Below are 23,310 nucleotides of genomic sequence, written 5' to 3'. Positions count from 1 at the left end.
TGTCCAAATTATTACTTCCACATTGACATATCACACCCCAAACTTTTAGCCCTTAGCTCTGTCTGCCTTTTAGACTTCCATTCCATCAGATGGCAGCATGAGAGAGCCAGGAGCTAAGAACTATCAGCTGCCTACTGAGCCAAGATGAAAGCAAAGCAATGGCCCTCAGGACTTCAGAGGTGCAGGCTCAGCTCATCACTTTCAGTCTCTCACATGCTCCTGCAGTTATTTTCCTTATGTCCAGTGAATTTCACTACAAAATTTAAAGAATACTGCACAAGTCTCACAGTAATCTGTGTGTTAGGAAGGCTTTGGAAGTTGTTTGAGCCCAACAATAAAACCATATTCATGTTTCTAAGGTATTTTCTCACATTGTTCAGTCTGCTACAGGTATATATACAGAACTTTTTAATTTCTATATTAACAAACATGAACTTTTCAGTAATAAAAAGTCAAATCAAACTTTTTCAGATATACCTCCTCTAAATAAATATTTCATGCAGCAGGGTAAGCTTTTCCGAAGCTGCAACTTGGTTTACAAATTCCAACTCAAACTTCAAGCAAAATCACTGAAAAGGCTTAAAACCTTTGCAAATGGCAATTATGTGTTTTCTGGAAGGACTCTAGAAAACATGTGAAAAAAATAGACATAGTAGAGAAACAAGAAAATTATTAGTATATTGCTAAGTTACCCTTAGAAATTGAAGTTTAGGCTATTTTTACAGAAAAAGCTCAGTGGTAGAATTGCTTAATAGTGCTGGAGATAGATTTGTTTTCTGCCTCAGCACAGAAACATTTCTCTTCCCTTTTCTCAGCCAAAACACAAAATGGAAAATAATAGTTTCTTCCTTTAGATCTCTCTCCATTCAAACCTACAAAAGAGATAGAGCCTCTATCTGACTGTAGAAAAACTTTTAACACTTGTTTTCCAGTACTTGGTCATGAGTGAAGTGCACACAGCAAATTGAGAGAAAGAAACCAAGGCCAGAGCTCACTTAACCCTCGTGATGATATTCCAAATATCCATCTGATGACTGAGTAGCAAGAAAGGAAGATGTGGATAGACAGTGTCACCTCTGGGAACTTAACTTATAAACTTGCTTGGCTTTCAAAGACATAGAGGAATGACTTCTGCAAGCATCAAACTTTTAATATCATAACAGAAATGTGACACTTTGGTTTTATACTAAAGATGCTGATGAGGCAGGATGCTGCTGAAGCACAAACTGGTGGCAGAGGTGCTGCTAAAGGTGATGTCAGATTGCTCAGAATATAGTTGCATGCTCACAACAAGGGATCTATCAGGATCCATGGAAAACTGTCCTTGACTCCTGCTAGGCTTGTGCTCTTCTTGGGTCTCATCTTTAGGGTGTCAGCCAAAAGATTTTATTACAAGGTGTATAGGATCAGAAGAGTTGGCTGCTCCTATTCTGAGCCCAAAGCAGATCATGACTTAATCTTTGTAAAGAAGACAGCATTTGTTTTAAACAAAGCATGACAAACTTTTACCATGAAAACAAACAAACAACAAAACCCCACTAGTTTCATTAAAATGCCTTTAGAAGATCACAGAGCTACAGACCTGAACATAAGAATAGCCATGAAAGATGGAGCTTTCATCATAATATAGGAAAAATTTGTCTGTTCCAAAGATAAGTAGAAAAAAAGAACAATCCAATGAGGTGCAAAAAGGTCCAGAGTCTACTGAGTCCACAAAAAGGTCATGACCTATCTCAGTGAGCTCCAGATTACAGGTCAGGATAACATTTCTGTAATCACTTTATTATTTTACAAGTGATAAAAGAGGAATAACTCCCATTTATGATTCAGCACATAATGTAAAAGTTATGCTAGAATGACAGTTATTTAAAGCATGTATTTTCCCCACATATTTAAGATTTGCTATTCTCTTTTCTAAAAGCACTCTATTCCTTTTTAAACAATGCATCATTAAGTCTTTGGTGCATTTTCTGAACAGTTTTGACATGATTCAAACTGAAAGATGATAGAAGTAAAGCTGCCTTCCCTTGTGTATCTACATGCCATTTGCAAAAGCCTGGTTTACAGATGCAAATTATCAAGATAATGCTGAGAAATTTCATAAAACATTGGTTGATGATCTTCTGTTTGATGTCCTACAGAACTCTTGTGGGATTCAATTAGAAATAGGTAAATGTATTCAAAGATGGAGTCTGGTTCTTTAAGCTAGAGGTTCCCCTATCAAATCCCTTCATGGTTGTATCTTTATTATATCTGGCAGCTTCTAATAGTCAAAAGATTAATTTTTTGTTCTAATTACCTGTTGGGTGTAACAGACAAGCACATTACAAGTATTTAGTAGTCTCTGTGGCTTTGATGTAATACCCAAGAGCCATTTTATCTATGCTGTAATTTATTAACATATATAAATACACACTAATCTTTCATGTGCTTCACAATATTTCACCTGAGCACAGAAGATGTTTTAGAGGAAGATATTTCTGGTTAAATAATTCCTGTGTCTCATTCATGGTGTGGAAGCAATCATCCCTCTTTGCTCCAAAATGCTGTGGGGTTTTGGTTGGTTGGTTTTGGGTTTTATTTTTAAATCTAACCCATCAACACAGAATAATTTGTGTTTTATAAAAATCTTTATCCTGGACTCCCTTGTTTAAAAAAGCAGCACATTCTGTCAAGGACAGGGAAAACTGCTGCTTTTAGAATAAACATTTTAAACAGCCAAATCTGTGCCATTTTAGTTTTCCTTGAAGAAATTAACATTAACAGAACTGTATCAAGAGCAATGAAGAGGAAGTAATAAATTCCACAAGATTCAGGCTTGCATCAGTGTTGTACTGTACACATTTCCAAGGTCCAAGAGATGACAAGAATGCCTTTGAATGCCCATTTCTCTGTTCTTTATCCTATATCAGAATATAGCCAACATTTATGCTTTCAAGCTTACAACTTCATTTCTTGCCAAATGGAATGTGTTTTGTGAATTCAAACATGTCATCAGACTTTTTTTTTTTTTTTTTTTTTTTAACTGAAGTTGTACACATTTTCAGTTTTTGTGCCAAATTCTCTATTCAGCAATTTGGGCTTTTTCCAGCAATTTTCATTTCTGATGCCTCTCTCTATGATGAGTTAAAAGTCATTAACATAGAACAAGAAAAAAAATCATAATTGACAAAGGACCAAAACCAGCATTCTCCCTGGACTGGAGCTGGGTGACATGTACCCAAGCAAACCTAACCTCTGCTCCTGACTTCAACAACTGCTCAAAGACTGTTGCTCAACAAATTCAGCTCACGAGTGGGAATCCTGACTTTCAATCTTGTAAAGATACTTGCAGCTAAGTCATGAAAGCAAGGATTTATACTGGAAACCTCACAAGACCCATCAAGGAAGGTCTCACCACTCTGTACAGCACCAGCAGAGAGGAAACATCAAGTAAATCCTCCAAGAAGAGAAGGAAGAATTTCCCTTCCTAATATCAGAGAAGGAAGAGTGGTTTCAAACTCACCACCACTTTCATACCCTGGCTGTATTAATAAAGTCTGGAATTAATTTGAAATGTGTAGACGTTGAGGCAAATAACTCAGAAGTAGCATAAAACTCTGGCTAGTTAATATGTGATGAAGAATCCACGATTTCTTTAAACAAAAGTAAGAAGCACACAACATATTGTTTATACCAAACACAGTTGGGGACGTGAGCCTTTCGCCTGGGAAAAGCATCTTCAAAGTAGCAACTGTTTTCCCAGCTGTGAGTACTCTTTCCTGGGAAATCTGTTCCTACCATTACAAAAATAATTTTCAAAGGAATGTAAAATTATTCAGCCCAATCTATGCATATCTGTATTTCAGACACTGTTTTGTACCTTCTGAGCCATGTCTGTTTACTAAAGGCCTGCTCTATGAACACTATATGGTGTTACAATCAAATTTACCTCTTGTAAAAAGTAAATAAATGTGTAGCTAATAAAATATTTAAAACAACTCTATCAATATTCTGATGGAAAAGTGTTAGCAAGAAACAACTGTTTCACACCCACAAGCAGCTGCCCTCAAATTCTGCTGGCTTTTTTTTTTTCATTTTTATTTTTCATTTTCCTATTTGAAAAACACTGCGTAGATGATAAGAAAGCCAACAAACCAACTCACATCTCCCACACTAAGTCATAAATCCCAAATGAGTTTAAAGCCTCGTGATTATTTTCAGCTATCAGGAGGCCATCCTGCAGAGAGCCAAGCAGAAGCCAATGGGCCAGCAAGCTTCTCTCTTTATGCAAGTGGGAAAAATACACCAATAACACAAGAAAAAACATTCAACACCTCAAAAAAAGAGAAATAGGCCAAAGCTTTCAATTATAAACCAATCAGAACCAGCACACTAATCAGATTGCACTAATATCCATACAGACATAACTTTGTTATTTTAAGAAATAGCTGTTGTTGGCCCCCCCTTTATCACCAGAAAACTGCTCTGTGCTGATGTATTCTTACATCAAGATGTGGGGGGCAGATGGGAGGGTAGGGGGAGGATGAAAGATTGTGGCATCTTCTCTTCACTACATGGACAAAATTCTATTTGCATGTTAGAGATAATTTAGATATCTCTAACTCATCTTTAGAATAGATTTTATTATTAATAATGTCAAAAATAAAATCCAGTACAAGACAGGAGTCTTATTTTAGGAGGCTGTGCTAAATAAAGTCAACTTTTTGGAATTTGTTTTCCTTTTTTCCAAGATTTAAGATTGGTTTTCTACATATTTCTTACACAAAGATTAACACTGATGCATACAACAGAGGATTAAGCTAGTAATGCAAAACTAAACAAAAGCAGAAAAAGTTGACAGTAGAATTGCAATGCAAGCAGTTTCCAAAAAATGTAATGGATAGAAGATAGAGCCAATATTACATGGTAATTGTAAGAAATTCCTGCAACATTACACCAAGTTGTAACTTCAGAGTATTTTTTAGGATGGGAAAATACAAAGCAAGTTATTTTGATAAGTTACCAATTAAATAAATTTTTAAAATAAAATTTAAAAAGGACAAATAGAGGATTACTGAGGCTTTCTGCAAATCATCCACAACTCATTATTTCAACAACAGGCTTAGGTATGAATTAGTGGGTTGTGAAATAAATACACTTTCTGATGACACCTTTATAGTATCTGTTTGGTAAGTTTTGTGGCCTGAATGTCTGCTTTGCATTCTGTAAGCATTCAAATTAGTGCCCCAGTTACCTGATTACAAGCATCACAGTAGCATTCCTATTCCAATCTCTGCCCCACCAAGCTCAGGCCAAAATGTTTATCTCTACACCCTAAAAATCATTTTTACTACAAGCAAACAATGACTTTAAAGAATTAGGTTGTGTGGTTTGCTTTGTTGTAGCAGAGCTTAGCAGCCCCTTACTGGATTTCATGATAATCTCCAACAAGCTGAAGAGAAAAACCCTTTCCCTACTCATTTTGCCATTTTCCATTCAGTAAACAGTGATCTGACTGTTTGGGCACCTGCACGCCAGCCCTCAGCCTGAAGAAACACCAAGAGCTACTTGTTTATCTGCCACTGTTTGTATTATCTGGATGGAATCTCAAAAATTAAATTCCTTTCCCACTGATTCTGCCTTTATCTGGGGGAAGCATTGATTCCTCCTCCTCCAACCCTTTGGAACACTGAGGATAATAAAGAATATCCAAGGGAAGACCCTCTGAGTGTATGAGCATCACCTGAAGTACCTTCAGCCACCAACAAGGGGATTTTATTTATATATATTGATTGCTTCTTAGTCAATGCCATTTTCCTTGAAGTTGTTTGCTAGATGAAACTGGAACAGAAAATTAATACTGTTTTCCATGGATTCGGATTTTTTGAGTCTTGCCTAAAAATGTTCAACTTTGGGAGAATTTCTCAGTGTTCTGCAGAAAGCCTGCAGCTCTGAAAACATTACTGGAGAACCAAGATCTTCCCTGAAATGCCAGGGCTAAAAGCTCCCTTGATGCAGCCATTCTGGGTAGAAGCAACCACAAAATGCTGTTCCCTACCTAAAGTGTTCCAAGTGTCAGCACTGCTGGTGCAATAACCTTCCTGGCAGCTAAAATTAGGTGAAGAAATCCAGAAGCAAACAGGTAATTGCAAAAAAAAAGCACTTCCAAGGGTGCTGCTGTATCAAGAGATACAGTAAGAAAATTATAAATACTTTTTCAAAGGATTGGAATAAAGTTACTTTGTCTCAGACAAGGAGCATCAGGAAGCTTTTGGTTAGGAAGTCAGGATTTAGCTCTAGCCCAGCAGTTCAGGTGGAACATTTTAAATCTCTTTATATCCACGTTATGTGACAATTTCAAAGATTAATCTCCAAGTAACAGCAGGCTTAAGATACAAATAAACTCCAAAATCATTAAAACCCAAGTAAAACTAATGTCCAAGCATTTAAAAAAAAATAAAAAAATCAATGTTTAAAATGTGGGGTTTATTGCCAAGCAGCTAAGTGAAACAGTGACATGAAAATCTAGCAGAAAAAAACCATGAGGCTGAATGAAGTTGGAAAACTTGGATTGCTGAGCTCCATGAGAGAGGAGTCATTTCGAGCAGTGTGGTTCCCCCATCAGTCATGAAAACATTTATATTGGTCTTGAATTGTTTATTGCTATTTCATGTAAACAGAAGAAACTAAATAGATTAAAATCAATAAAACATCAACATTATTCTGAAAGGGCAAGTTATTCTAAGGAAAAACGCCTTAGTCTTAGGCTGGTGAGAATTTTTGCAACTCATTTAATGGAGGAATGATCAATGTATACTAAATCCACTCATTTAAGGCACATTTCGACCTGCCTGCCTGCAGCTCTATAACAAAATCAATCAGAGATTTGCAGTTTTTACTTTGGAGACTGAAAATGCTGTACTAGAACAGAAAAAAAAAATAAATCACAGGAGAGTAAAGCGACTTAATGAGCAGTGAAATCTTTCTTCCCACCACAAGCAATGTGTTCTAGAGTTATCTTTGGGCTTCTTTCCATCACATAGGAGATTCCTTAAGTGAAACTGGAGTCTACCCATCCTCACTTTAAGAACCTCAAAAATGTTTTCCTTGATTCAGTTACTGCACCCAAAGTCAATCACAGTCATCAGAATCCAGCTGTAATGCTTCAAGAATTTCTGTAACAAGGCTCCAGCTTATTTTAAAGTAAGTAAAAAAAAAAAAATCAAAGAAAATGAGGCTTTAGAATAAACTCTATCAACAGTTGCCTTAATTTCTGATCCACATTTCTTCTTTGAAGCCATCAGACTGAGCCTCCATCACTGCAGCCTCAGAGTTCCCCCTGATCTTCCTGCACACACTCATTTTACCTTTTGTTTTTCTAATGCATTTTCCACATTTTCTACTACATTTTCCAGGTTTGATGACCAAAAGCATTTTAAAGCACAGCTGTCACTGTGACTCAGCTGAGTGTTTCACACAAAGCTGGGAGTATCCATGCTGAATAACAACCAAACTTCCATTAACCATTTCTGAAATAAAATTGTCTAAGGTCTGCCTTCCATTTTTCATTCTCAACAGCCACTTCAAATAAAAACCCCATCATTTACCAGCTTACACTTTCCTGCTACAAACAGTTATAGTTTATGAAGCTGATGCCAAAATTTACTTGTCATAAACCTTACATGGTGTTCCCTAAACCTAACACTAAATGCATGTTTAAACCACCCACTGACACCAACTTTTTTATTGCTAAGAACTGTTGTGCCTCATGCTGTTTCCTAATAGTATTAAGAAGTCTTCTTGCCATTTAATATTTGCCCTTTCTTTCACAGTCCTACAGTCTGCACAGGCAACAAAAACTAATTTGGGGCTTTAAAGCACTTATAATCTGACACCAGATGGTCCAAAAGGGCTCTCGCTTGCTAAGGGGTTTAAAGCTCACTTGGGATTTTTTTCCCCTTTTACATGAAATTATACAGATTATCACAGGCAACAAAATCTTAATTTTGACTTTTTAATTTCACACTGTTCTACCCCAGAAAACTGTTTTCATTCAATGAATTATAGTACACTGAATCTAGAAGTCTATAACACACACCTACAAAGGAAAGGAGAAACATTCCCACTTATTAGGCTATAATATCAATTCTCCCAAGTTCAAAACTGCAAGAATTTACACACCTCTGAACAGCTACTGCCAATAGGTTGCTTGGTTATTTTTAATATCATGTTTCACAAACTCTAGATGTTATAGTTGGAGACACTTGGGCATGCAAAAACTCTCAAAATATTTTCCTCAATGATCTTAAATTAAGTCTAATAACAAAATAAAAAACTCTACTTTTTAGTTATATGATCTCCATTTAGCTGATAGATTTCATGATAAATTAAGTAGCAAGCAGCTTTCACATCTGATCTGTTTCAGGCCAGGAAACATGAGAATTTTTAAGATCATGGCTCAACAACACCTTGAGATATCCTGAGGAGAAAACGTTTGCATTTCCTTCTCCACCATCTCAACAGTTTCAAACCTCTTCATATTACTTTAATTCATGTTCTCCAGCAACCACTCAAACCAGCAGAATTTAATCTCGCTGCTTATGCATCACATCCACCACGAAACAGATGAAATAACATCTCCAGATTGCTAATTTCTTTCTTATGAAATTAACTCATAAAATGTTCAGAAATACAAAGAGACTGCTGACACCTTCTGGCCACTTGACATTCTGTCCAAAAATCAAGAGGACTTCCAAGAAAACATCTTTCATGTTTTTCCAGCCACTTGGGATCACATGAAGGCTCCAGCTATGCCTCTATTGCCATATGACAGTTGCCTAAAGCCACTTTCACCCACATTATCTCACCCATTCTTTTACAGAAGCATCCAAACCAAACAGATCTTGGACTCTGACTTCCACAATCACATTCAGATTTGCTTTATTTTATCTTCTCCTTTTAAGTTTCATTTTAAGTATTTGGCACCAAAGGGATCATTGCAGCTGAATCAAATACTAAATTCAGACTGAGAATTGAATCTCTAAATCCATCACATCCCAGGTAACAATATATCCACATTTTATTGAATCAAACAGTAGTCAAAACTGGGAGGACCTACCTGCAAATCTTGTTTCTTTTTTTTTGTTTCAGTTTCAGATTCCAGCTCTCCTTTTTGGGCCACATCTGGCTTTACCTTTTTTCTTTTTGCTGCTTTCTTTTCTTTTTTTTCCATATTAATCTTTGGCATCCTCAAGCAGAACTCTTCTGTAACAGAAAGCACCAAACTGCAATTAGAACTTTTAAAAATATGAAGTGCCAGTTTCCTATACAGAGAGTTAGACAACAGTACCAGAACTGTTTGGGACTACATAACTATGAAAGGTATTGCTGCACAAAATTCTGACCCATTTTGGAGGATTTTCATTATGTTTCCTTTAGGAATGCATTACTACTGTAAATCCAGAATCTCGTGCTGCTGGAGAAAACTCAAACCCTGTTTCCATCTCGGGGAAAAGGTTTCAGTGACCCTTCTGGTGGGAATCCCCCACTGCTGATGCTGTGATTCCTGCATGTCCTAAGGCACCACCCTGAAGTGTTTGATCAATTGCCAACCCCAGACACCACCCAAACTACCTCTCTCTTCTCTAAACACATTAATGTGGCTGTCAGCTCTCATCCACAGAAACACACACCCACAAGCAAAAACTCAGCCTATTTGATTAGTGAACTCTTTTAAAACCATCAGTTCTGTTTAAACGGTGTCTTTTTTGTGCGTGTTTTCATATAGATTAACGTGGGAAAAGTATCCTTAAAGAATCACAGAGTTTTATCTGCCATTTGACACTGACAGAAGGAGTGGGCAGATTCTGCTTTAAAACCAGGTCTAGCAGCAACTGCGTTTTACTTCCCCGAGGGAAAAGCGGATTTAATGCCTTCCCACAGCTGCCCCAGCAGAGTCAATTCCCGGGTAACACCACAAACACCGCAGTTGACCCAAACACAAATATTTCGCTTGAAACATACGAGGAAAGCTAACCCAACCCCCACACCCATTTCCGTAGGCACCGGCACCTCTGAAGATGTACAAGTTTTGGGGAGAAATGGTCTGAGCCACCCCACAGAGCGACAGGGACATCCCCCAACCCTCCCCTAGAGAAGGGCAACCCCCCCGGCAGGGACATCGCCCAAACCCTACCTAGAGAGGGAAACCCTCCCCCGGGCAGGGAGGCAGAACCCATACGAACCCTCCCTGGGTTTTTGTTTTCTTTTTTGGGGAGGGTTGGTTGTTTTTTTTTAGCGGGAGGGGTGGGTGGGTGGGGGTGTCGGTGTGTGCGTGAACCACAAAACTCTTAAATTTCCCCGAGGTTCTCTCCGGAGCCTGCCGCAGAACCCCCCGCAGGGGAACACCCGGGTTTTCATCCCATCTCCAGCGCTTCCCATCACCTCCCCAGCGCCGCAAACCCAGCACCCAGCTCACAGCCGCTGAGGGACCGAGGGGGACAGAGCGAGGGACAGAGCTGCGATGCGGGAGGAAGAGCCCCCCCCTCCACCACCGCACCTATGGCCGGACAGCCGCTCCGACCTTCCCGCAGCCCCCGCCGGGCAGGGAGACCCTGGGGGTTCCCGGAGGAGCCCCCCCCCCGCCAGCTCAGAGCCCCCGTGATGCGGGCACCCAGCACACGCGCCCCTTCCCCGCACGCACCTCTGGGTCCCGCCTCCTCCGCGCATTTAACTGAGCCCCACGCTTGGCGCCGCGGCCCGCCCCTTCCTTTTCATTGGCTGCAGGTAGAGGAAGGAGGCTTCTTATTGGTTTTCCGATGTGCCAATCTGGAGGGGCACCAATAGGAAGCCGGTTTCGGACTTGAAGCGCCCACCTGGAAGACGCGTGCTGAGAGCTCGGCCGGCAGCGGGAGGGGCGAGTGACGTCATCTGTGCGCGCGCGGGGAGGTGGCACGGGGGTGGTTCCTGCGTGGCGTGTGGGAGCGGGGACACGGGGCTTGGGGGAGCCCCCGCATCCAGACTGGGAACATCCCCCCCCCTCCCCACACCCTGAACAGGGACACCCCCACCCCCCTTGCACCCTGACAGGGATGTCCCCACTGACAGGGACCCCTCTCCCCGCACCTTGACAGGGTGTGTGTCCCCTCTCCCCGCACCTTGACAGGGTGTGTGTCCCCTCCCCGCACCCTGACAGGGACCCCTCTCTTTTCTCCACACCTTGACTGGGACCCCTCCCCTCTCCCCACACCTTGCCCACTCCCCGCACCTTGACAGGTTGTGTGTCCCTTCCCCACACCTTGACAGGGACCCCTCCCCTCTCCTCACACCTTGACAGGGTGTGTGTCCCCCCTCCCCGCACCCTGACAGGGACCCCTCCCCTCTCCCCGCACCTCGACAGGGTGTGTCCCCCCTCCCCGCACCCTGACAGGGACCCCTCCCCTCTCCCCGCACCTCGACAGGGTGTGTCCCCCCTCCCCACACCGTGACAGGGACCCCTCCCCACACCTTCACAGGGTGTGTGTCCCCTCCCCGCACCCTGACAGGGACACCCCCACCCTCCTTGCACCCTAGCAGCTTGACGGAGCCCCACCCCGCACTCTCCCCGAGGCCCGGGGGTGCCAGGCGGGCTGGTGGTGCCGCGGGATGTGGCTCTGGAACGCTTCCAGGCAGCAGATCCTGAAGTGCTTGAACCATCGGTATCTGCTGTGGGGATCGGGGCTGAAGGAACGGGCTGGGAAGAGGCGGGTGCTGCGGTTGGAAGGGACGGGAAAACAGCGCTGAGGACAAGGTTTCCAGGGAACAAATTGCTTCCCATGTTTTCATTTTCTATAAATACCACGTGCACAAACGTTTCCATTTCCCCGTACCAGTCAGGAATGTTTACTGGAAACAAACACGTAGGTGGAGCAATTTTTTCATGACAACCTGGAACAGGATTTTTTTTTCCCTGTTTCCATTTGCTCTGATGCCAGTAAGAGTTGGGAGGCTGTCCTAGGAGACACTGGTGGCCACAGCTCTGTTATATACACCGATGGGAAAAGATTAAACCTTCACACCTCTGCTTCCTTCTGCTGTCCAAATCTTCTGCCATTCCTCTCCCCCACCCCGGGAGGTACCAATCCTGTCCCCCCCCATTGCTGCTGGTCCATGTCCTCACACCATCGTCGGCACCTGCTGCTGCCCTCCACTGGAAACCCTTTCCCACACCACCAAGGGGGTTCACAGCATTTTTTGACAGCCTGGGGCCAGTTACATCTTTTACAGAAAGATTTTTAAAGCCCTAGTACTGCAGCAACACACTAGAGCTGAGCTATGGCTAAAAGAGCACACAAGATGATGAGTAGGCACTGGTGTCTGGAAATAGAGCTGTAATTTAAGCTTTTGTTCCAAAATGAATAGGGAAACAATGTTCTCTATGTTTAGGCTTCCTAAAAATAATTGGTTTGTTGTATATCCCTATTGTGACATCCTGTGGTTAAACACAGTATTACAGATACTGTCACAACCACACAATTCCACAAAACTAGTCTCTAAGGAATTAGCAGCAGTAACTCAAACCTCCCAGCCAACTGCAGCCTTCCAAATACCTTTCATCACTCTCCAAAACCTCCTCCTGGATGACAAGAAATGGGATAGCACACGTTTTTCTGGGTGTTTAGCGAAAATTACATTATCTCTGCCCTTTCTGCTAAAAGGTCTGTAAGTCAGTGGTAGTTACCAGGCTGTGAGGTTGTTCTCATGCTGTCCCTGAGAAGGACCTGAACTCACATTTCCTCTTTAGGCAGCATTAGAACTCCAAGGATTAAGCCTCACCAAAGAGAAACCCAAAGCACCCAAATCCTTGCACACCTGCAGAACACCTCAAGGGTGTATGAAGCATCTGCATTAATTGCACTTCTGCTCCAATCTCTTACAGTATCAAAGATGAGTTCTTTCAGGTCAAGGAACACAACAATCTCTGCTACAGAAGCTGCTCATCCTCCCACCTCAGCAAAACAGCACTGGGCACTCAGAGCTGCAGGTGATTCAGGGGGCTCTAATTACCCTTCAATTAGTCCTAAACCAACACCCCAGCCCACCAGCCCCAGTGTGCAGAGGAATGGCTCCAGTGACACATGAAATTGAGGTCTTGACCCCCTGACATCATCAGTAAGCCTTGGCATTTTTCTCACAATTAGTTGGATGAGAGGTCAACTTAGATCCCAGATGGGGAATTAGCATTGTTCATTAACAGCACATTTCCATTCCATCAACCTCCAGTATTTCAGGCCTCAAGCTTAGCTGCTGGATATTGATGCAGTTTTAAGGAGCCCAGACAGCTGATCAGGGTAAGAGATGGAGCATCTCTCAAGTCTTCACTTATTTAAGCTTTTCAGCAGGAGGAGCCTCCCTGGACCATGCTATATTTTGACCTCATACTCATTACACAGAACACAGTTAATACTGCTTTTCTTAAGCTTCCTTTTTATCTTTTTTTTCCTTTTTGCAAATCTTGTTTTCTATCTAAGGGGTAATAAATTCTGAAGAATTATGCTGTGCATGCCTCTCTCAGCACCAAGCCTCAGTGAATTGCTTAGGGAGGAACTAGAAAAACAAGGCATGGCTCTATAAATCAAGTACTTCCAATGACATCTAGAAACAGAGAGGCAGCTTATGGAAAACTGGCTTCATGTTGATGTATGTTGTTTGCCAAGCAGAATGCTGCACTGTGGGCCAAGTAATTTGCAAAAGGATTGAAAGACCAGCTACTATCATATGTCTCAGACTTTCGTCCTAGAAAACTCACAGTTCAGACTTAGTTAAGTAAAGCTGTCTCTTTCATAGCCATTTTAATCTTTTTCCTACCACCATTCCCCAGTTTCCTTCACCAAGTAGTTTTCATGGCATTACAGCTCTCATTCCAACTATAGGCTCAAATAAAGTTGGCTTGGAAACTGTGACAGTTTATTGAATGCATAAAACATGATACAAAAATAAGTTAATTGCATAGAAAATGTAAAGAGCTGTAGACAAGATTAACTTGCAGGTGGAGAGAGGTTTGATCCACCCGTGAAGAGCCACTACCTGCATCTGAAAGACACAAGAATGCAATGTAAGGGTTACACACTCAAAGCTTTCAGTCACAAGGAGGTGCAACATGGCAGGGAAGGGCTTCGGCCATTTATTGCAATTCAGACTCTTGCTGTTCTTCCCATTCTGATGCCACTTCTCCCAGAAGTTGACCAAGCCTCACACCGAGCAGGTAGCAGACCAACCTGCTGTCAGGATAATCTGACACCCTAATGCTTGTGTCTATAGAGCTGCTTCCATCACTACAGTACAGACAAGTGAGGATCCCCTTGAGCTGTCAGAACCCCTCTGCTGCCTTCCCAACACCCAGAGGTTACCTACCAACCCCCAAAAGTTGAGGGTGTGACAGTGGCATTCCTACACCCTGATGACACAAGACTTTTTATTTTTAAACAATTTGTCTCATTCTCCAGCTTATTATACCTGTTGTGCTGCTGACTCCCATTAGATGGCACTCCAATGGCTCCCGTTGAGTCGAAGGGGGTTTGAGAGGCTCTCAGCAGAGCTGCATATCTGCAGAGAAATACAACCAGGCTCAGCACCTGCTACTAGATTCACTCTTCCAGTTTAATTATCTGCATTTGTCACACAAGGCTTGCAGCTCTATTGCAAAGAACAAGAAAGGTCCATCTGCCTGCAAGAGACATTTTAATCAAAACCAAGTTTAAACTTTAGTATTGATTTTGTTCTTTGGTACTTCCAAGGTGCTACAGAAAAAAAAAATTGTAGTATTTAACTCCAGACCCCAAGGAGTACCTGAGAAGGCCAGTGTCTGCTCACACTCAGGAGACACTGAGAGTCACATTACAGATAAGCAAATCTGGAAGGATTTCAGGAAGGCATTTGACATGAAGCTTTTACTTTGGCTCACAGGTTTTCAGAAATTAGGCTCAAAGATAAAATAGCAGCTATTTTATTGACCAGTAGCTTACAGAATTCCTCATTTGTCTGAGCTCCACACCAGTCCCCAATACTAGCTCTGAAATTTCAGCCTGAGCCCAAAGTCCCATCAGACCAGCTTACCCTGCCTTGGAAATGGGGTGGCTGCTCCCTGTGCAGTTGTGATCCAGAGGATGTCGATGTTTTATGCAGAAGTTGCCACCACACTGCTCACAAACCACCTTCATCATCTCTTTTCTTTTGCAGCCTGGTTTAGAGCACTTGTTTGTGAAGATCTAAATAACAGAGGACACAACATCGGCAATGCTCGAGTGCTGTGATCAGCTTCCCAAGTAATGGCCAAGCAGGAAGGCTTGAATGCTCCCAGAATTCCCATGAAGCAGAGCACACTTCTGCACATCCTGCTGTCAGGAGACCTCGTTTCCCAAGTATTCAAGCTCAGATTCCAACAGCAGCTTCCTTACCCTCTGCTTTTGCTGTGCTGGATTGTATTTACAGTCCTTATCCATGTGGGCTCCAACCACAACATCTGGGATTTCCCCCTTCTGAATTGGGATAGGTGCATTGCAGAGGGGACACACTGGAACCTGCACATTCTGAGGACAGACAGCAGAGATTACAAGTCCCACCCAGCTGTGTTTGTCCTTCCTCTTCCCTTACCCACAGATGATGAAATTGTATTCCCAGGAGCTTTATGTCCTACTCATTGACTAATGGTTTTAAAGATACACTTCACAATAGCAAATCATTACATTAAAAAGTCAGACATGCTTTGCAAATCAATTTAGAGCAACATATTTGTGAAGCTGACTTTAAATATGCTTCTAAGCTTTCAGGAATTACAGCCTTCAAACACTTCAAAGCCCAAGTAAGAGCCAGACACTAAACTCTGCCCACACTTATTCCATTTATTTCCTCTGTGGTTTCATGTTTGCCATCCTTCAACTTCAAGGATTGGGGCTGCACAAAGTTTTAGGCCACAAATACATTATTTAAAAGACAGAGCATCCTTCTGGTGTAAGGGAAAGAAACTAGAACCCAGCAACAGTGGCCTCAGAAATGTTATGTCTATATATGTGAAATGCAGCCATATCATTAACTCACACCTTGTGGTTCTCCATTTATTTTTACTGAAACCACAGTTTCAGAGCAGCCACCCAAACATGACTTCGCAGTTCTGCAGTGGGAACTGCTGACTCCTGGCAGGGAACTTCCTTACTTTCTTGTAGGCAGAGCCACACTTGTGGTCATCAGAGCGGATGTGATCTTTGCAGAAGAGTTCCCCACAAGCATCACATTTCAGAGGAAGGAAGTCTGGGAGAAGAATGAAAAAAGGAAAACAGATTCTCGTGGAGCAGAGCTAACACCTGGAAGAGTATTTGCAGAAAACTACAAATAAATTCCAAAGCAGGTTTTTGTCTAGTCACAACCCAGTTATCTCTACAGAGATTGTCATTCCTGAATATTAAAACCAAAACGTAAAAATGCTCCTTTGTTATCCACAGTGTTAAATAACACAAACTATAAACACCTGGGGAGCTCTCTGTATGCTGAATATTTTGGGGGGCGTCAGCCAAGAGCTGGGAGCGGCAGCACAAATCCAGAGCCCGGACCCAGCCGTGGCTTTCATTCTTTATTCATCCCTTCAGCCCTTAACAACCGCCCTGGGCTCAACTACCACTCTTTTTCTAGACCCCTTTAAGCGATGCAGAACCTGTACCCGGCAGCAGCCCCGAACAGAACCTGGCTTACCCGAGACCGGGCTACCGGACCCTTCCCCATCACCCACCCACCCCTTACGGGTGCTGCCGGGGGGAGCCACCCCTCCCCGGCTCCGCTCAGGACAACACCGAGCACCCCTCCGCTCTGCGTGGAACCCCCGGCCGCTCCTTACCGAGCTGTTTGCAGGTGCTTTCCGAGCAGTGCTGACCCAGTCCCGGCAGCTCCATCCCCGCCGCTGCCGAACCGCCCGGAGCCGCCGCCGCTTTTCAGCGCCCCCCCCGCTGAGTCACGCTGACGGCGGCCGCCGGTGACGTCACGGGGAGCCCCGCCCAACGCCCCACCCACTGCGCGTGGAAAGCGCTGAGTCACGCGCTGGGGGGCGGGGCCGGGACGGAACGGGATGGAGATGGGAATGGGGATAGGGATGGGGATGGGGATGGGGATAGGGATAGGGATAGGGATAGGGATGGGGATAGGGATAGGGATGGGGATGGGGATAGGGATAGGGATAGGGATAGGGATAGGGATAGGGATAGGGATAGGGATAGGGATGGGGATAGGGATAGGGATAGGGATGGGGATAGGGATGGGGATGGGGATAGGGATGGGGATAGGGATAGGGATAGGGATAGGGATAGGGATGGGGATGGGGATAGGGATAGGGATAGGGATAGGGAGAGGGATAGGGATAGGGATAGGGATGGGGATGGGGATGGGGATAGGGATAGGGATAGGGATAGGGATAGGGATAGGGATGGGGATGGGGATAGGGATAGGGATAGGGATAGGGATAGGGATGGGGATGGGGATGGGGATGGGGATAGGGATAGGGATAGGGATAGGGATAGGGATAGGGATGGGGATAGGGATAGGGATAGGGATAGGGATAGGGATGAGAATAGGGATGGGGATAGAGATGGGGATAGGGATAGGGATAGGGATAGGGATAGGGATAGGGATAGGGATAGGGATAGGGATAGGGATAGGGATAGGGATGGGGATGGGGATGGGGATAGGGATAGGGACGGGGATAGGGATAGGGATGGGAATGGGGATAGGGATAGGGATGAGAATAGGGATAGGGATGGGGATGGGGATAGGGATAGGGATAGGGATAGGGATGAGAATAGGGATAGGGATAGGGATAGGGATGGGGATGGGGATAGGGATAGGGATAGGGATAGGGATGGGGATAGGGATGGGGATGGGGATGGGGATAGGGATAGGGACGGGGATAGGGATAGGGATGGGAATGGGGATAGGGATAGGGATGAGAATAGGGATAGGGATGGGGATGGGGATAGGGATAGGGATAGGGATAGGGATGAGAATAGGGATAGGGATAGGGATGGGGATGGGGATAGGGATGAGAATAGGGATGGGGATGGAGATAGGGATAGGGATAGGGATGAGAATAGGGATAGGGATAGGGATAGGGATAGGGATAGGGATAGGGATAGGGATAGGGATGGGGATGGGGATAGGGATAGGGATGAGAATAGGGATAGGGATGGGGATGGGGATAGGGATAGGGATAGGGATAGGGATGAGAATAGGGATAGGGATAGGGATGGGGATGGGGATAGGGATGAGAATAGGGATGGGGATGGAGATAGGGATAGGGATAGGGATGAGAATAGGGATAGGGATAGGGATAGGGATAGGGATAGGGATAGGGATAGGGATAGGGATAGGGATAGGGATAGGGATGGGATGGGGATAGGGATGGGGATAAGGAACATCCCATGTCTGATGTCTGACTGGAGTGCCTCAGCCCTTTGCTTTTTCCATGTTAATTTCTTTTTTTTTTTCATCAATCTTTAGGCTGTTGCACTGACTGCCCCTCAGGACTGCAGTGTTCAACTCATGTTCCTTCCAAACTTTAAAATAAATCCGGATAGCTCAGTGAGGAGGGTGTCCTGGGCATGACAGGCTGATGCTCAGGACCTCAGCATGTGCTCACTGCTTTGGGAGGGCAAAGCATCTGTGGACAGCAACTGAGTGGGCTGTGCTAGTTAGGATTCTGGTTATGCTAGTTAGCTAGTTAGCACAGGTTTGGGTGGGTAAGGCTCAGCTCCACCTGTGAGTTTGCACAAGTCACTCAGATATCAAGTTTCCTCCTTGGTCACTGTTTTTAAACAATTCTCTCACTTTCAGGAGGTGCCTCGTGATCGAGCTGTAGTTGGAAATGTCAATCTTTCAATGTGTGTAGTAATGCTGAAATGATGAAATGTTGTTCCGCCTCTGCTCTCCCCAGAAAACACCTGACTTTCTCCTGTAGTACACAACCCAGATGCCAAGTGGAGTTACGAGGTCAAAGAGGAGCTTTACGGGGTCAAGTGGTGACACTGCAAAGGCCAGCTTGCCATGTCACACCATGGCAATGGCATGTGCCACTCCTCCATCTTCCACATCACCTGGCCAAAGGGCTTCCATGTGACTCCTGTGTGTCCCAACTACCAGCCAGCCTCACCTTCTTAGGGTCCTACCAACAGCACAATCCTGCTGGATTAAGTGTCACCAGGTCACCAGGCAGCTGCTCTGCCCAGGCTTCCCATGCAAGTTAAATTCCCACCCGGACCCATCAGATTACCAATGATCCTCACTTAAAACCCTTCCTCCAAACTGCAGCTGCACTAGTGGGATTTTTCCACACACCCCCCCCCGGGGTCACTGTGGGAAGGTTTCCCAAAAAGCTGCTGGGTGGAGAGGGGGAGGCTGGAGACATGAGGTGTGCAGGATGCACGGGCAAAGGGATCCTGGTTTGTGCCAGGAAAGGGAGGAGTTTGCATGGGGATAACAACAGCAGTGGCTCTGGGTAGATTAGAACCTCTTAAGGAAGACTGTAAATCCCAAGCCTAGAAACCCACACAGTGCAGGCAGCAGTCTTAATAGAAACGAGGATTAGAAATTAGCCGAGGTCTTTAGTGATATTTTTAGAAGGTTGCTCCTGACAGGTTAGGCTGCTGAGAACAGGAGGAAAGTGCCGAACCCTGTCTGACTCTGGGAAGGATCAGAGGGTGCAGTGTGTGATTAGAGGCTGGGTGGCTTAGTGACAAGGGGGATAGGTGGGTTAGAACTGATTCGGAAGGAATTAGCAAGGGAAATTGCTTGAGAAGCAGAATTTGATTAGGGGCAGCCAACATGGATTTATGAAAGGAGTTACACTACGTGTAACTAACTTGCTGGAGTCTGGGGGAGGTGTCCCCCCCCCAGCAGTCCATTGGTGTAGGGGGTTTTATAGCCTGAGCTGCAAAGGGAAGGCCTGGCCATTGCCACCAGAGTTCGGATGCTGGGGGAGATGTATGGGGGTCACCTCCCTCCCTTGTCTCTCTGGCTCCTCTTTTTCCTTCCAGCCTTTCCACTCCTTTTTAGCTTTTTCCAGGGAAAAAGGACGGCTTTTTGAGTGCAGACACAGCCACCATGAAAAACCCAAATGGGACAGCCCAAGGGTGGCTTTGTTTCCTCCTGTGCTGCCAGCCTGCCAGGGCAGGGGACACTCATGGGATGGCAGGGGCATGACTGTCCCACATCACTGCCAGCTATGGACATGGTCTGGATGGGGAGCCAGGGAGGTGTCTGGCTCCATCCTCTCCCATGGGGCAAGATCTTGCTGCTCCAGCTGACAAGCCACCACTGCAGCATTAATGTCACATTTGTGTCTTCCAGGTCTCTGAACTCCAATCCCATCATCCTGCTTTTCGGCTCATAATTTCGTGCCGGGCTTTTAAATCTGAATTTTATTTTTATTACAATGACCTCGTGGTGCTGCCATATCCCTCTGTGGAGGAGACATGACATCTCCATTACAGAGCTCAGATAAGTGTCTTAAAAAGACCACACACAAAGGAACCTAATGGTACCTATTTTTATTAGGTTTATTACAGGAAGGGAAGGCAAGCAGCCCGATCTCCCTACAGGATACTCTGTTAACAGCAGCAGACAGAGAGGAGAGATCTGTGGAGGTGGATCAGTTTTCCAAGAATATTAGCTACTGCTGCTCTAAAATTAGAGTCTAGGGAGAGCAGACAGGTTGACATAATTGAAAGGGCTGTCTTAGGGGATGACATAGTTAAATGAGCCCATGATCAGCTTTAGAGTGACAGCTCAGTGACTGCTAATCCCCAAAGGAGCACTGAGTTGTGAGGCTGTGATTTAACTAGTCCTGGATCTTATCTTGTGATGATGTCAATATTATTAGAACCCATTTCTAAAGAGATGCCTCCAAAACCACTGTATAGGAACCAACTGGGTTTACAGGCATGATTCTTTGCAGCTTTGCCCTGCAAAGCCCATAGTGGATATAAACACCCCTCTGCTGCCCTTCTTACACACCCAGTCCTGTCCCCATGGGCTGGGCTACAGGGGCAGACCCAGAAACAGGATTAAGAACCTCATTTCAGGATGGAGCTGAAAAATGTCCTTGAGCTGCCCATTTTATTCAACATAATTTAATATCAAACACAAACTAACAAAGTTAGAGGTGAAATATAATAGTAGGAACCCCATAAAAAGTAACCTAATCTGTAAGATAAATAGACAACACTTTAGCCTGGGGAGATAGCAAATAAAAGAAAAATATGAGCAGAGCCATTCTCAATTCATAAGTAACTTTAAAGAGAAATAATGAAGATGGGTTCTCTAAGTTTTAATGTCTTAAGATTCTATTCAATGAAAAAAAGACATTTTTAATGCTTTTCTCATATGATCTCATAACACAGATGTCCCCAGCCAAATGCCCTGGATCATTCCCACACAAGCAGGCCCCTGTTGGAAGTGGATATGGTTTGGAGGGTCCATCCTGGAATACCTGTTGGGGCAGGAGATGTCAGGGATGGAGCTCTTCTGAACCCTTACACTAGTGGAGCCTTTTCCTTGCCTTCTGTGGCCACCTCCTGCTGCATGATTTTGGGTACAAAACTCAGAGCACCCACTGCCTTCACAGCAACACTAAACTCACTTTTATTATTTTCAAAATTTTTTAGCTATTTTTTGTTAGTGCCTACTTTAACTTCAAAGGCCAGGATTTTCCAAGCAGCCTTGTGCATTTAGGCACCTAAATCCCATTGAGTTTTAAGGGTGTATCAGCCCTTAGGCTCCTTGGCAAATCCTTGCTAAGTGCCCAAGGGCTCATTGCCACAGCCACTGTTATGCTGCTGGATTTACACAGATACTGCTATACCAGCAGGAGCTCACTGCTTCAATAGGAGAGGCTCTCATTTAAAACCCCCATCCTAAATGATGAAGTAAACTGGAAAGAGCCTCCTCTGGTTGTTAATTTTTGGTGATATGTACCTGTAGGAGAAAGTGAAATTTTCTGCTTGGGTTATACTTTAAAAAAACAAAACAAAACAAAACAACATCCAAAAAAAAAAAAACCCACAAAAAAACCCAAAACCTTTGCTTTGTTGACTGAACTTTGAACTTCTTCAGTCAAAGGGACCAAGTGCTCCTAATCCCCAGTTCTTAGCCCTTTGGGGGAAACCTCAGGTTTGGTGTTTTAGAGGTAAACCCCACTATACCTCTGGTATCCACTGTGTCTCCAACCCCCTTGGAGAGTATCCAGGCAGCATGCTCTAGGAGGAGCATCCTTTGAGAAAGAAGAGGCTTTTCCTTCTTTGGTATGCAGAATCAAACCCTTTGCTTTGCTGTTTAGGAATGATCCAACACAAAAAGAAAGAGAGAGACAGTCGGCTGGCAGCAGGACAGGTACAGAGGGCACGTAGCTCTGAAAAAGCTGTCTCAAAGGGTGGGAAACATTGCAGCAGACTTTCTAATAATAGAGGGAAAAAAACCCAAAACACCTCATCAGCTGATTTCTTGTCACAGATCAAACATTAACATCTCACACTGTCAGCTGCCAGTCCCTAGCAGAATACAGAGAAGGGGTCTCTGGGAAAGGCTTCCCTGGGATAACAACTGCCTTTGGCTTGGGTGATACTGCAAATGGCACGATAGGACCCACTCCTCAATGGCAGAGCCCCAGATTTCCAAGGCACCACCCATATGCCATCAATAAGTGAGGTCAGTTGGACCCCAAATCCTCTTTTTTTCATGGCATTGGTGGTTTTGAATCAAAGCATTTCACTGAAAACTGAGACTTTGTCATCAGCTGATGACAATTTCACAGCAGTGCCAAGCCTCAGCATTGTCTTTTTTTAATTTTTTTTTCTTTTATTATAGAGAAACAGAGCTATTCTTCTATCTTCTTTTTGCAACACTAAGAAATAAACCTCAACCTTCATAGTAGGGGTTTGGTTTAAGATGTAGGTACAGAATGAGCCCAAAGCTATTTCTGGTGCAGGTGAAGGTGGTCAGGGCAGTCCTAGTAGAGCCAGAGGGAAAAGGACAGATCCAGATGGGGAATAGCTGTGCAGGGGAGGAGACACCCTTGAAGCATAGTGGACAGATGGTCCTAAAGTAATCATCTCCAAAAAGGATGGCTCTGAGCCTGGCAGCAGGAATTTGGATCACACCCTGCTCTGCAGAACTCGGGGGTAGGACATCAGTTTTAGCCATTATTTCCCTTGTTTTCCAGAGAGTTGTCTCTCACCTCTTGGTCCCAACCAACCATTTCCTGGTGGCCTTTACCAGCCCAGGGTGTAGCCACATCCTTGGAGGCATCAGGCAGAGCCC

General features: G+C 44.2%; 1 protein-coding gene and 1 long non-coding RNA gene across 3 annotated transcripts; both read right to left on the bottom strand.

Annotated features, from left to right (window-relative positions):
• Nucleotides 1–9,189: 9,189 nt before the first annotated feature.
• LOC115599165 lies at nucleotides 9,190–11,010 on the bottom strand. Its single transcript, XR_003988181.1, has 2 exons — nucleotides 10,685–11,010; nucleotides 9,190–9,246 (listed from the first exon to the last, which is right to left on the bottom strand). It is a non-coding gene; the product is annotated as an uncharacterized LOC115599165 (long non-coding RNA).
• A 2,894-nt stretch (nucleotides 11,011–13,904) lies between these two features.
• Nucleotides 13,905–16,959, bottom strand: ZFAND2A (zinc finger AN1-type containing 2A). 2 transcript variants are annotated; one of them, XM_030460097.1, is made up of 6 exons: nucleotides 16,847–16,959; nucleotides 16,172–16,266; nucleotides 15,417–15,548; nucleotides 15,076–15,227; nucleotides 14,476–14,565; nucleotides 13,905–14,052 (listed from the first exon to the last, which is right to left on the bottom strand). In XM_030460097.1, exons 1-6 carry the CDS (start codon nucleotides 16,899–16,901, stop codon nucleotides 14,043–14,045), a joined length of 534 nt encoding a protein of 177 aa, XP_030315957.1. In that variant the 5' UTR covers nucleotides 16,902–16,959; the 3' UTR covers nucleotides 13,905–14,042. The 2 variants fall into 2 exon arrangements, with proteins under 2 accessions (XP_030315957.1, XP_030315958.1); XM_030460098.1 differs by lacking the exons at nucleotides 13,905–14,052; nucleotides 14,476–14,565 and adding an exon at nucleotides 14,579–14,686.
• Between the last annotated feature and the right edge of the window lie 6,351 nt (nucleotides 16,960–23,310).

This window comes from Calypte anna, chromosome 14 (genome assembly GCF_003957555.1).
Source record: "Calypte anna isolate BGI_N300 chromosome 14, bCalAnn1_v1.p, whole genome shotgun sequence".
Lineage (NCBI taxonomy): Eukaryota > Metazoa > Chordata > Aves > Apodiformes > Trochilidae > Calypte > Calypte anna.
This window is presented reverse-complemented; position numbering and strand designations above follow the sequence as displayed.

Excerpts from the sequence above, each read along its gene's own strand:
- ZFAND2A (XM_030460097.1), bottom strand. The coding sequence starts at position 16,901 with ATGGAGCTGCCGGGACTGGGTCAGCACTGCTCGGAAAGCACCTGCAAA. Across the intron at positions 16,267-16,846 it reads AAGCACCTGCAAACAGCTCG|ACTTCCTTCCTCTGAAATGT; the intron begins GTAAGGAGCGGC and ends TTCTTCTCCCAG. Across the intron at positions 14,566-15,075 it reads CACCCCATTTCCAAGGCAGG|ATATGCAGCTCTGCTGAGAG; the intron begins GTAAGCTGGTCT and ends ATTTCTCTGCAG.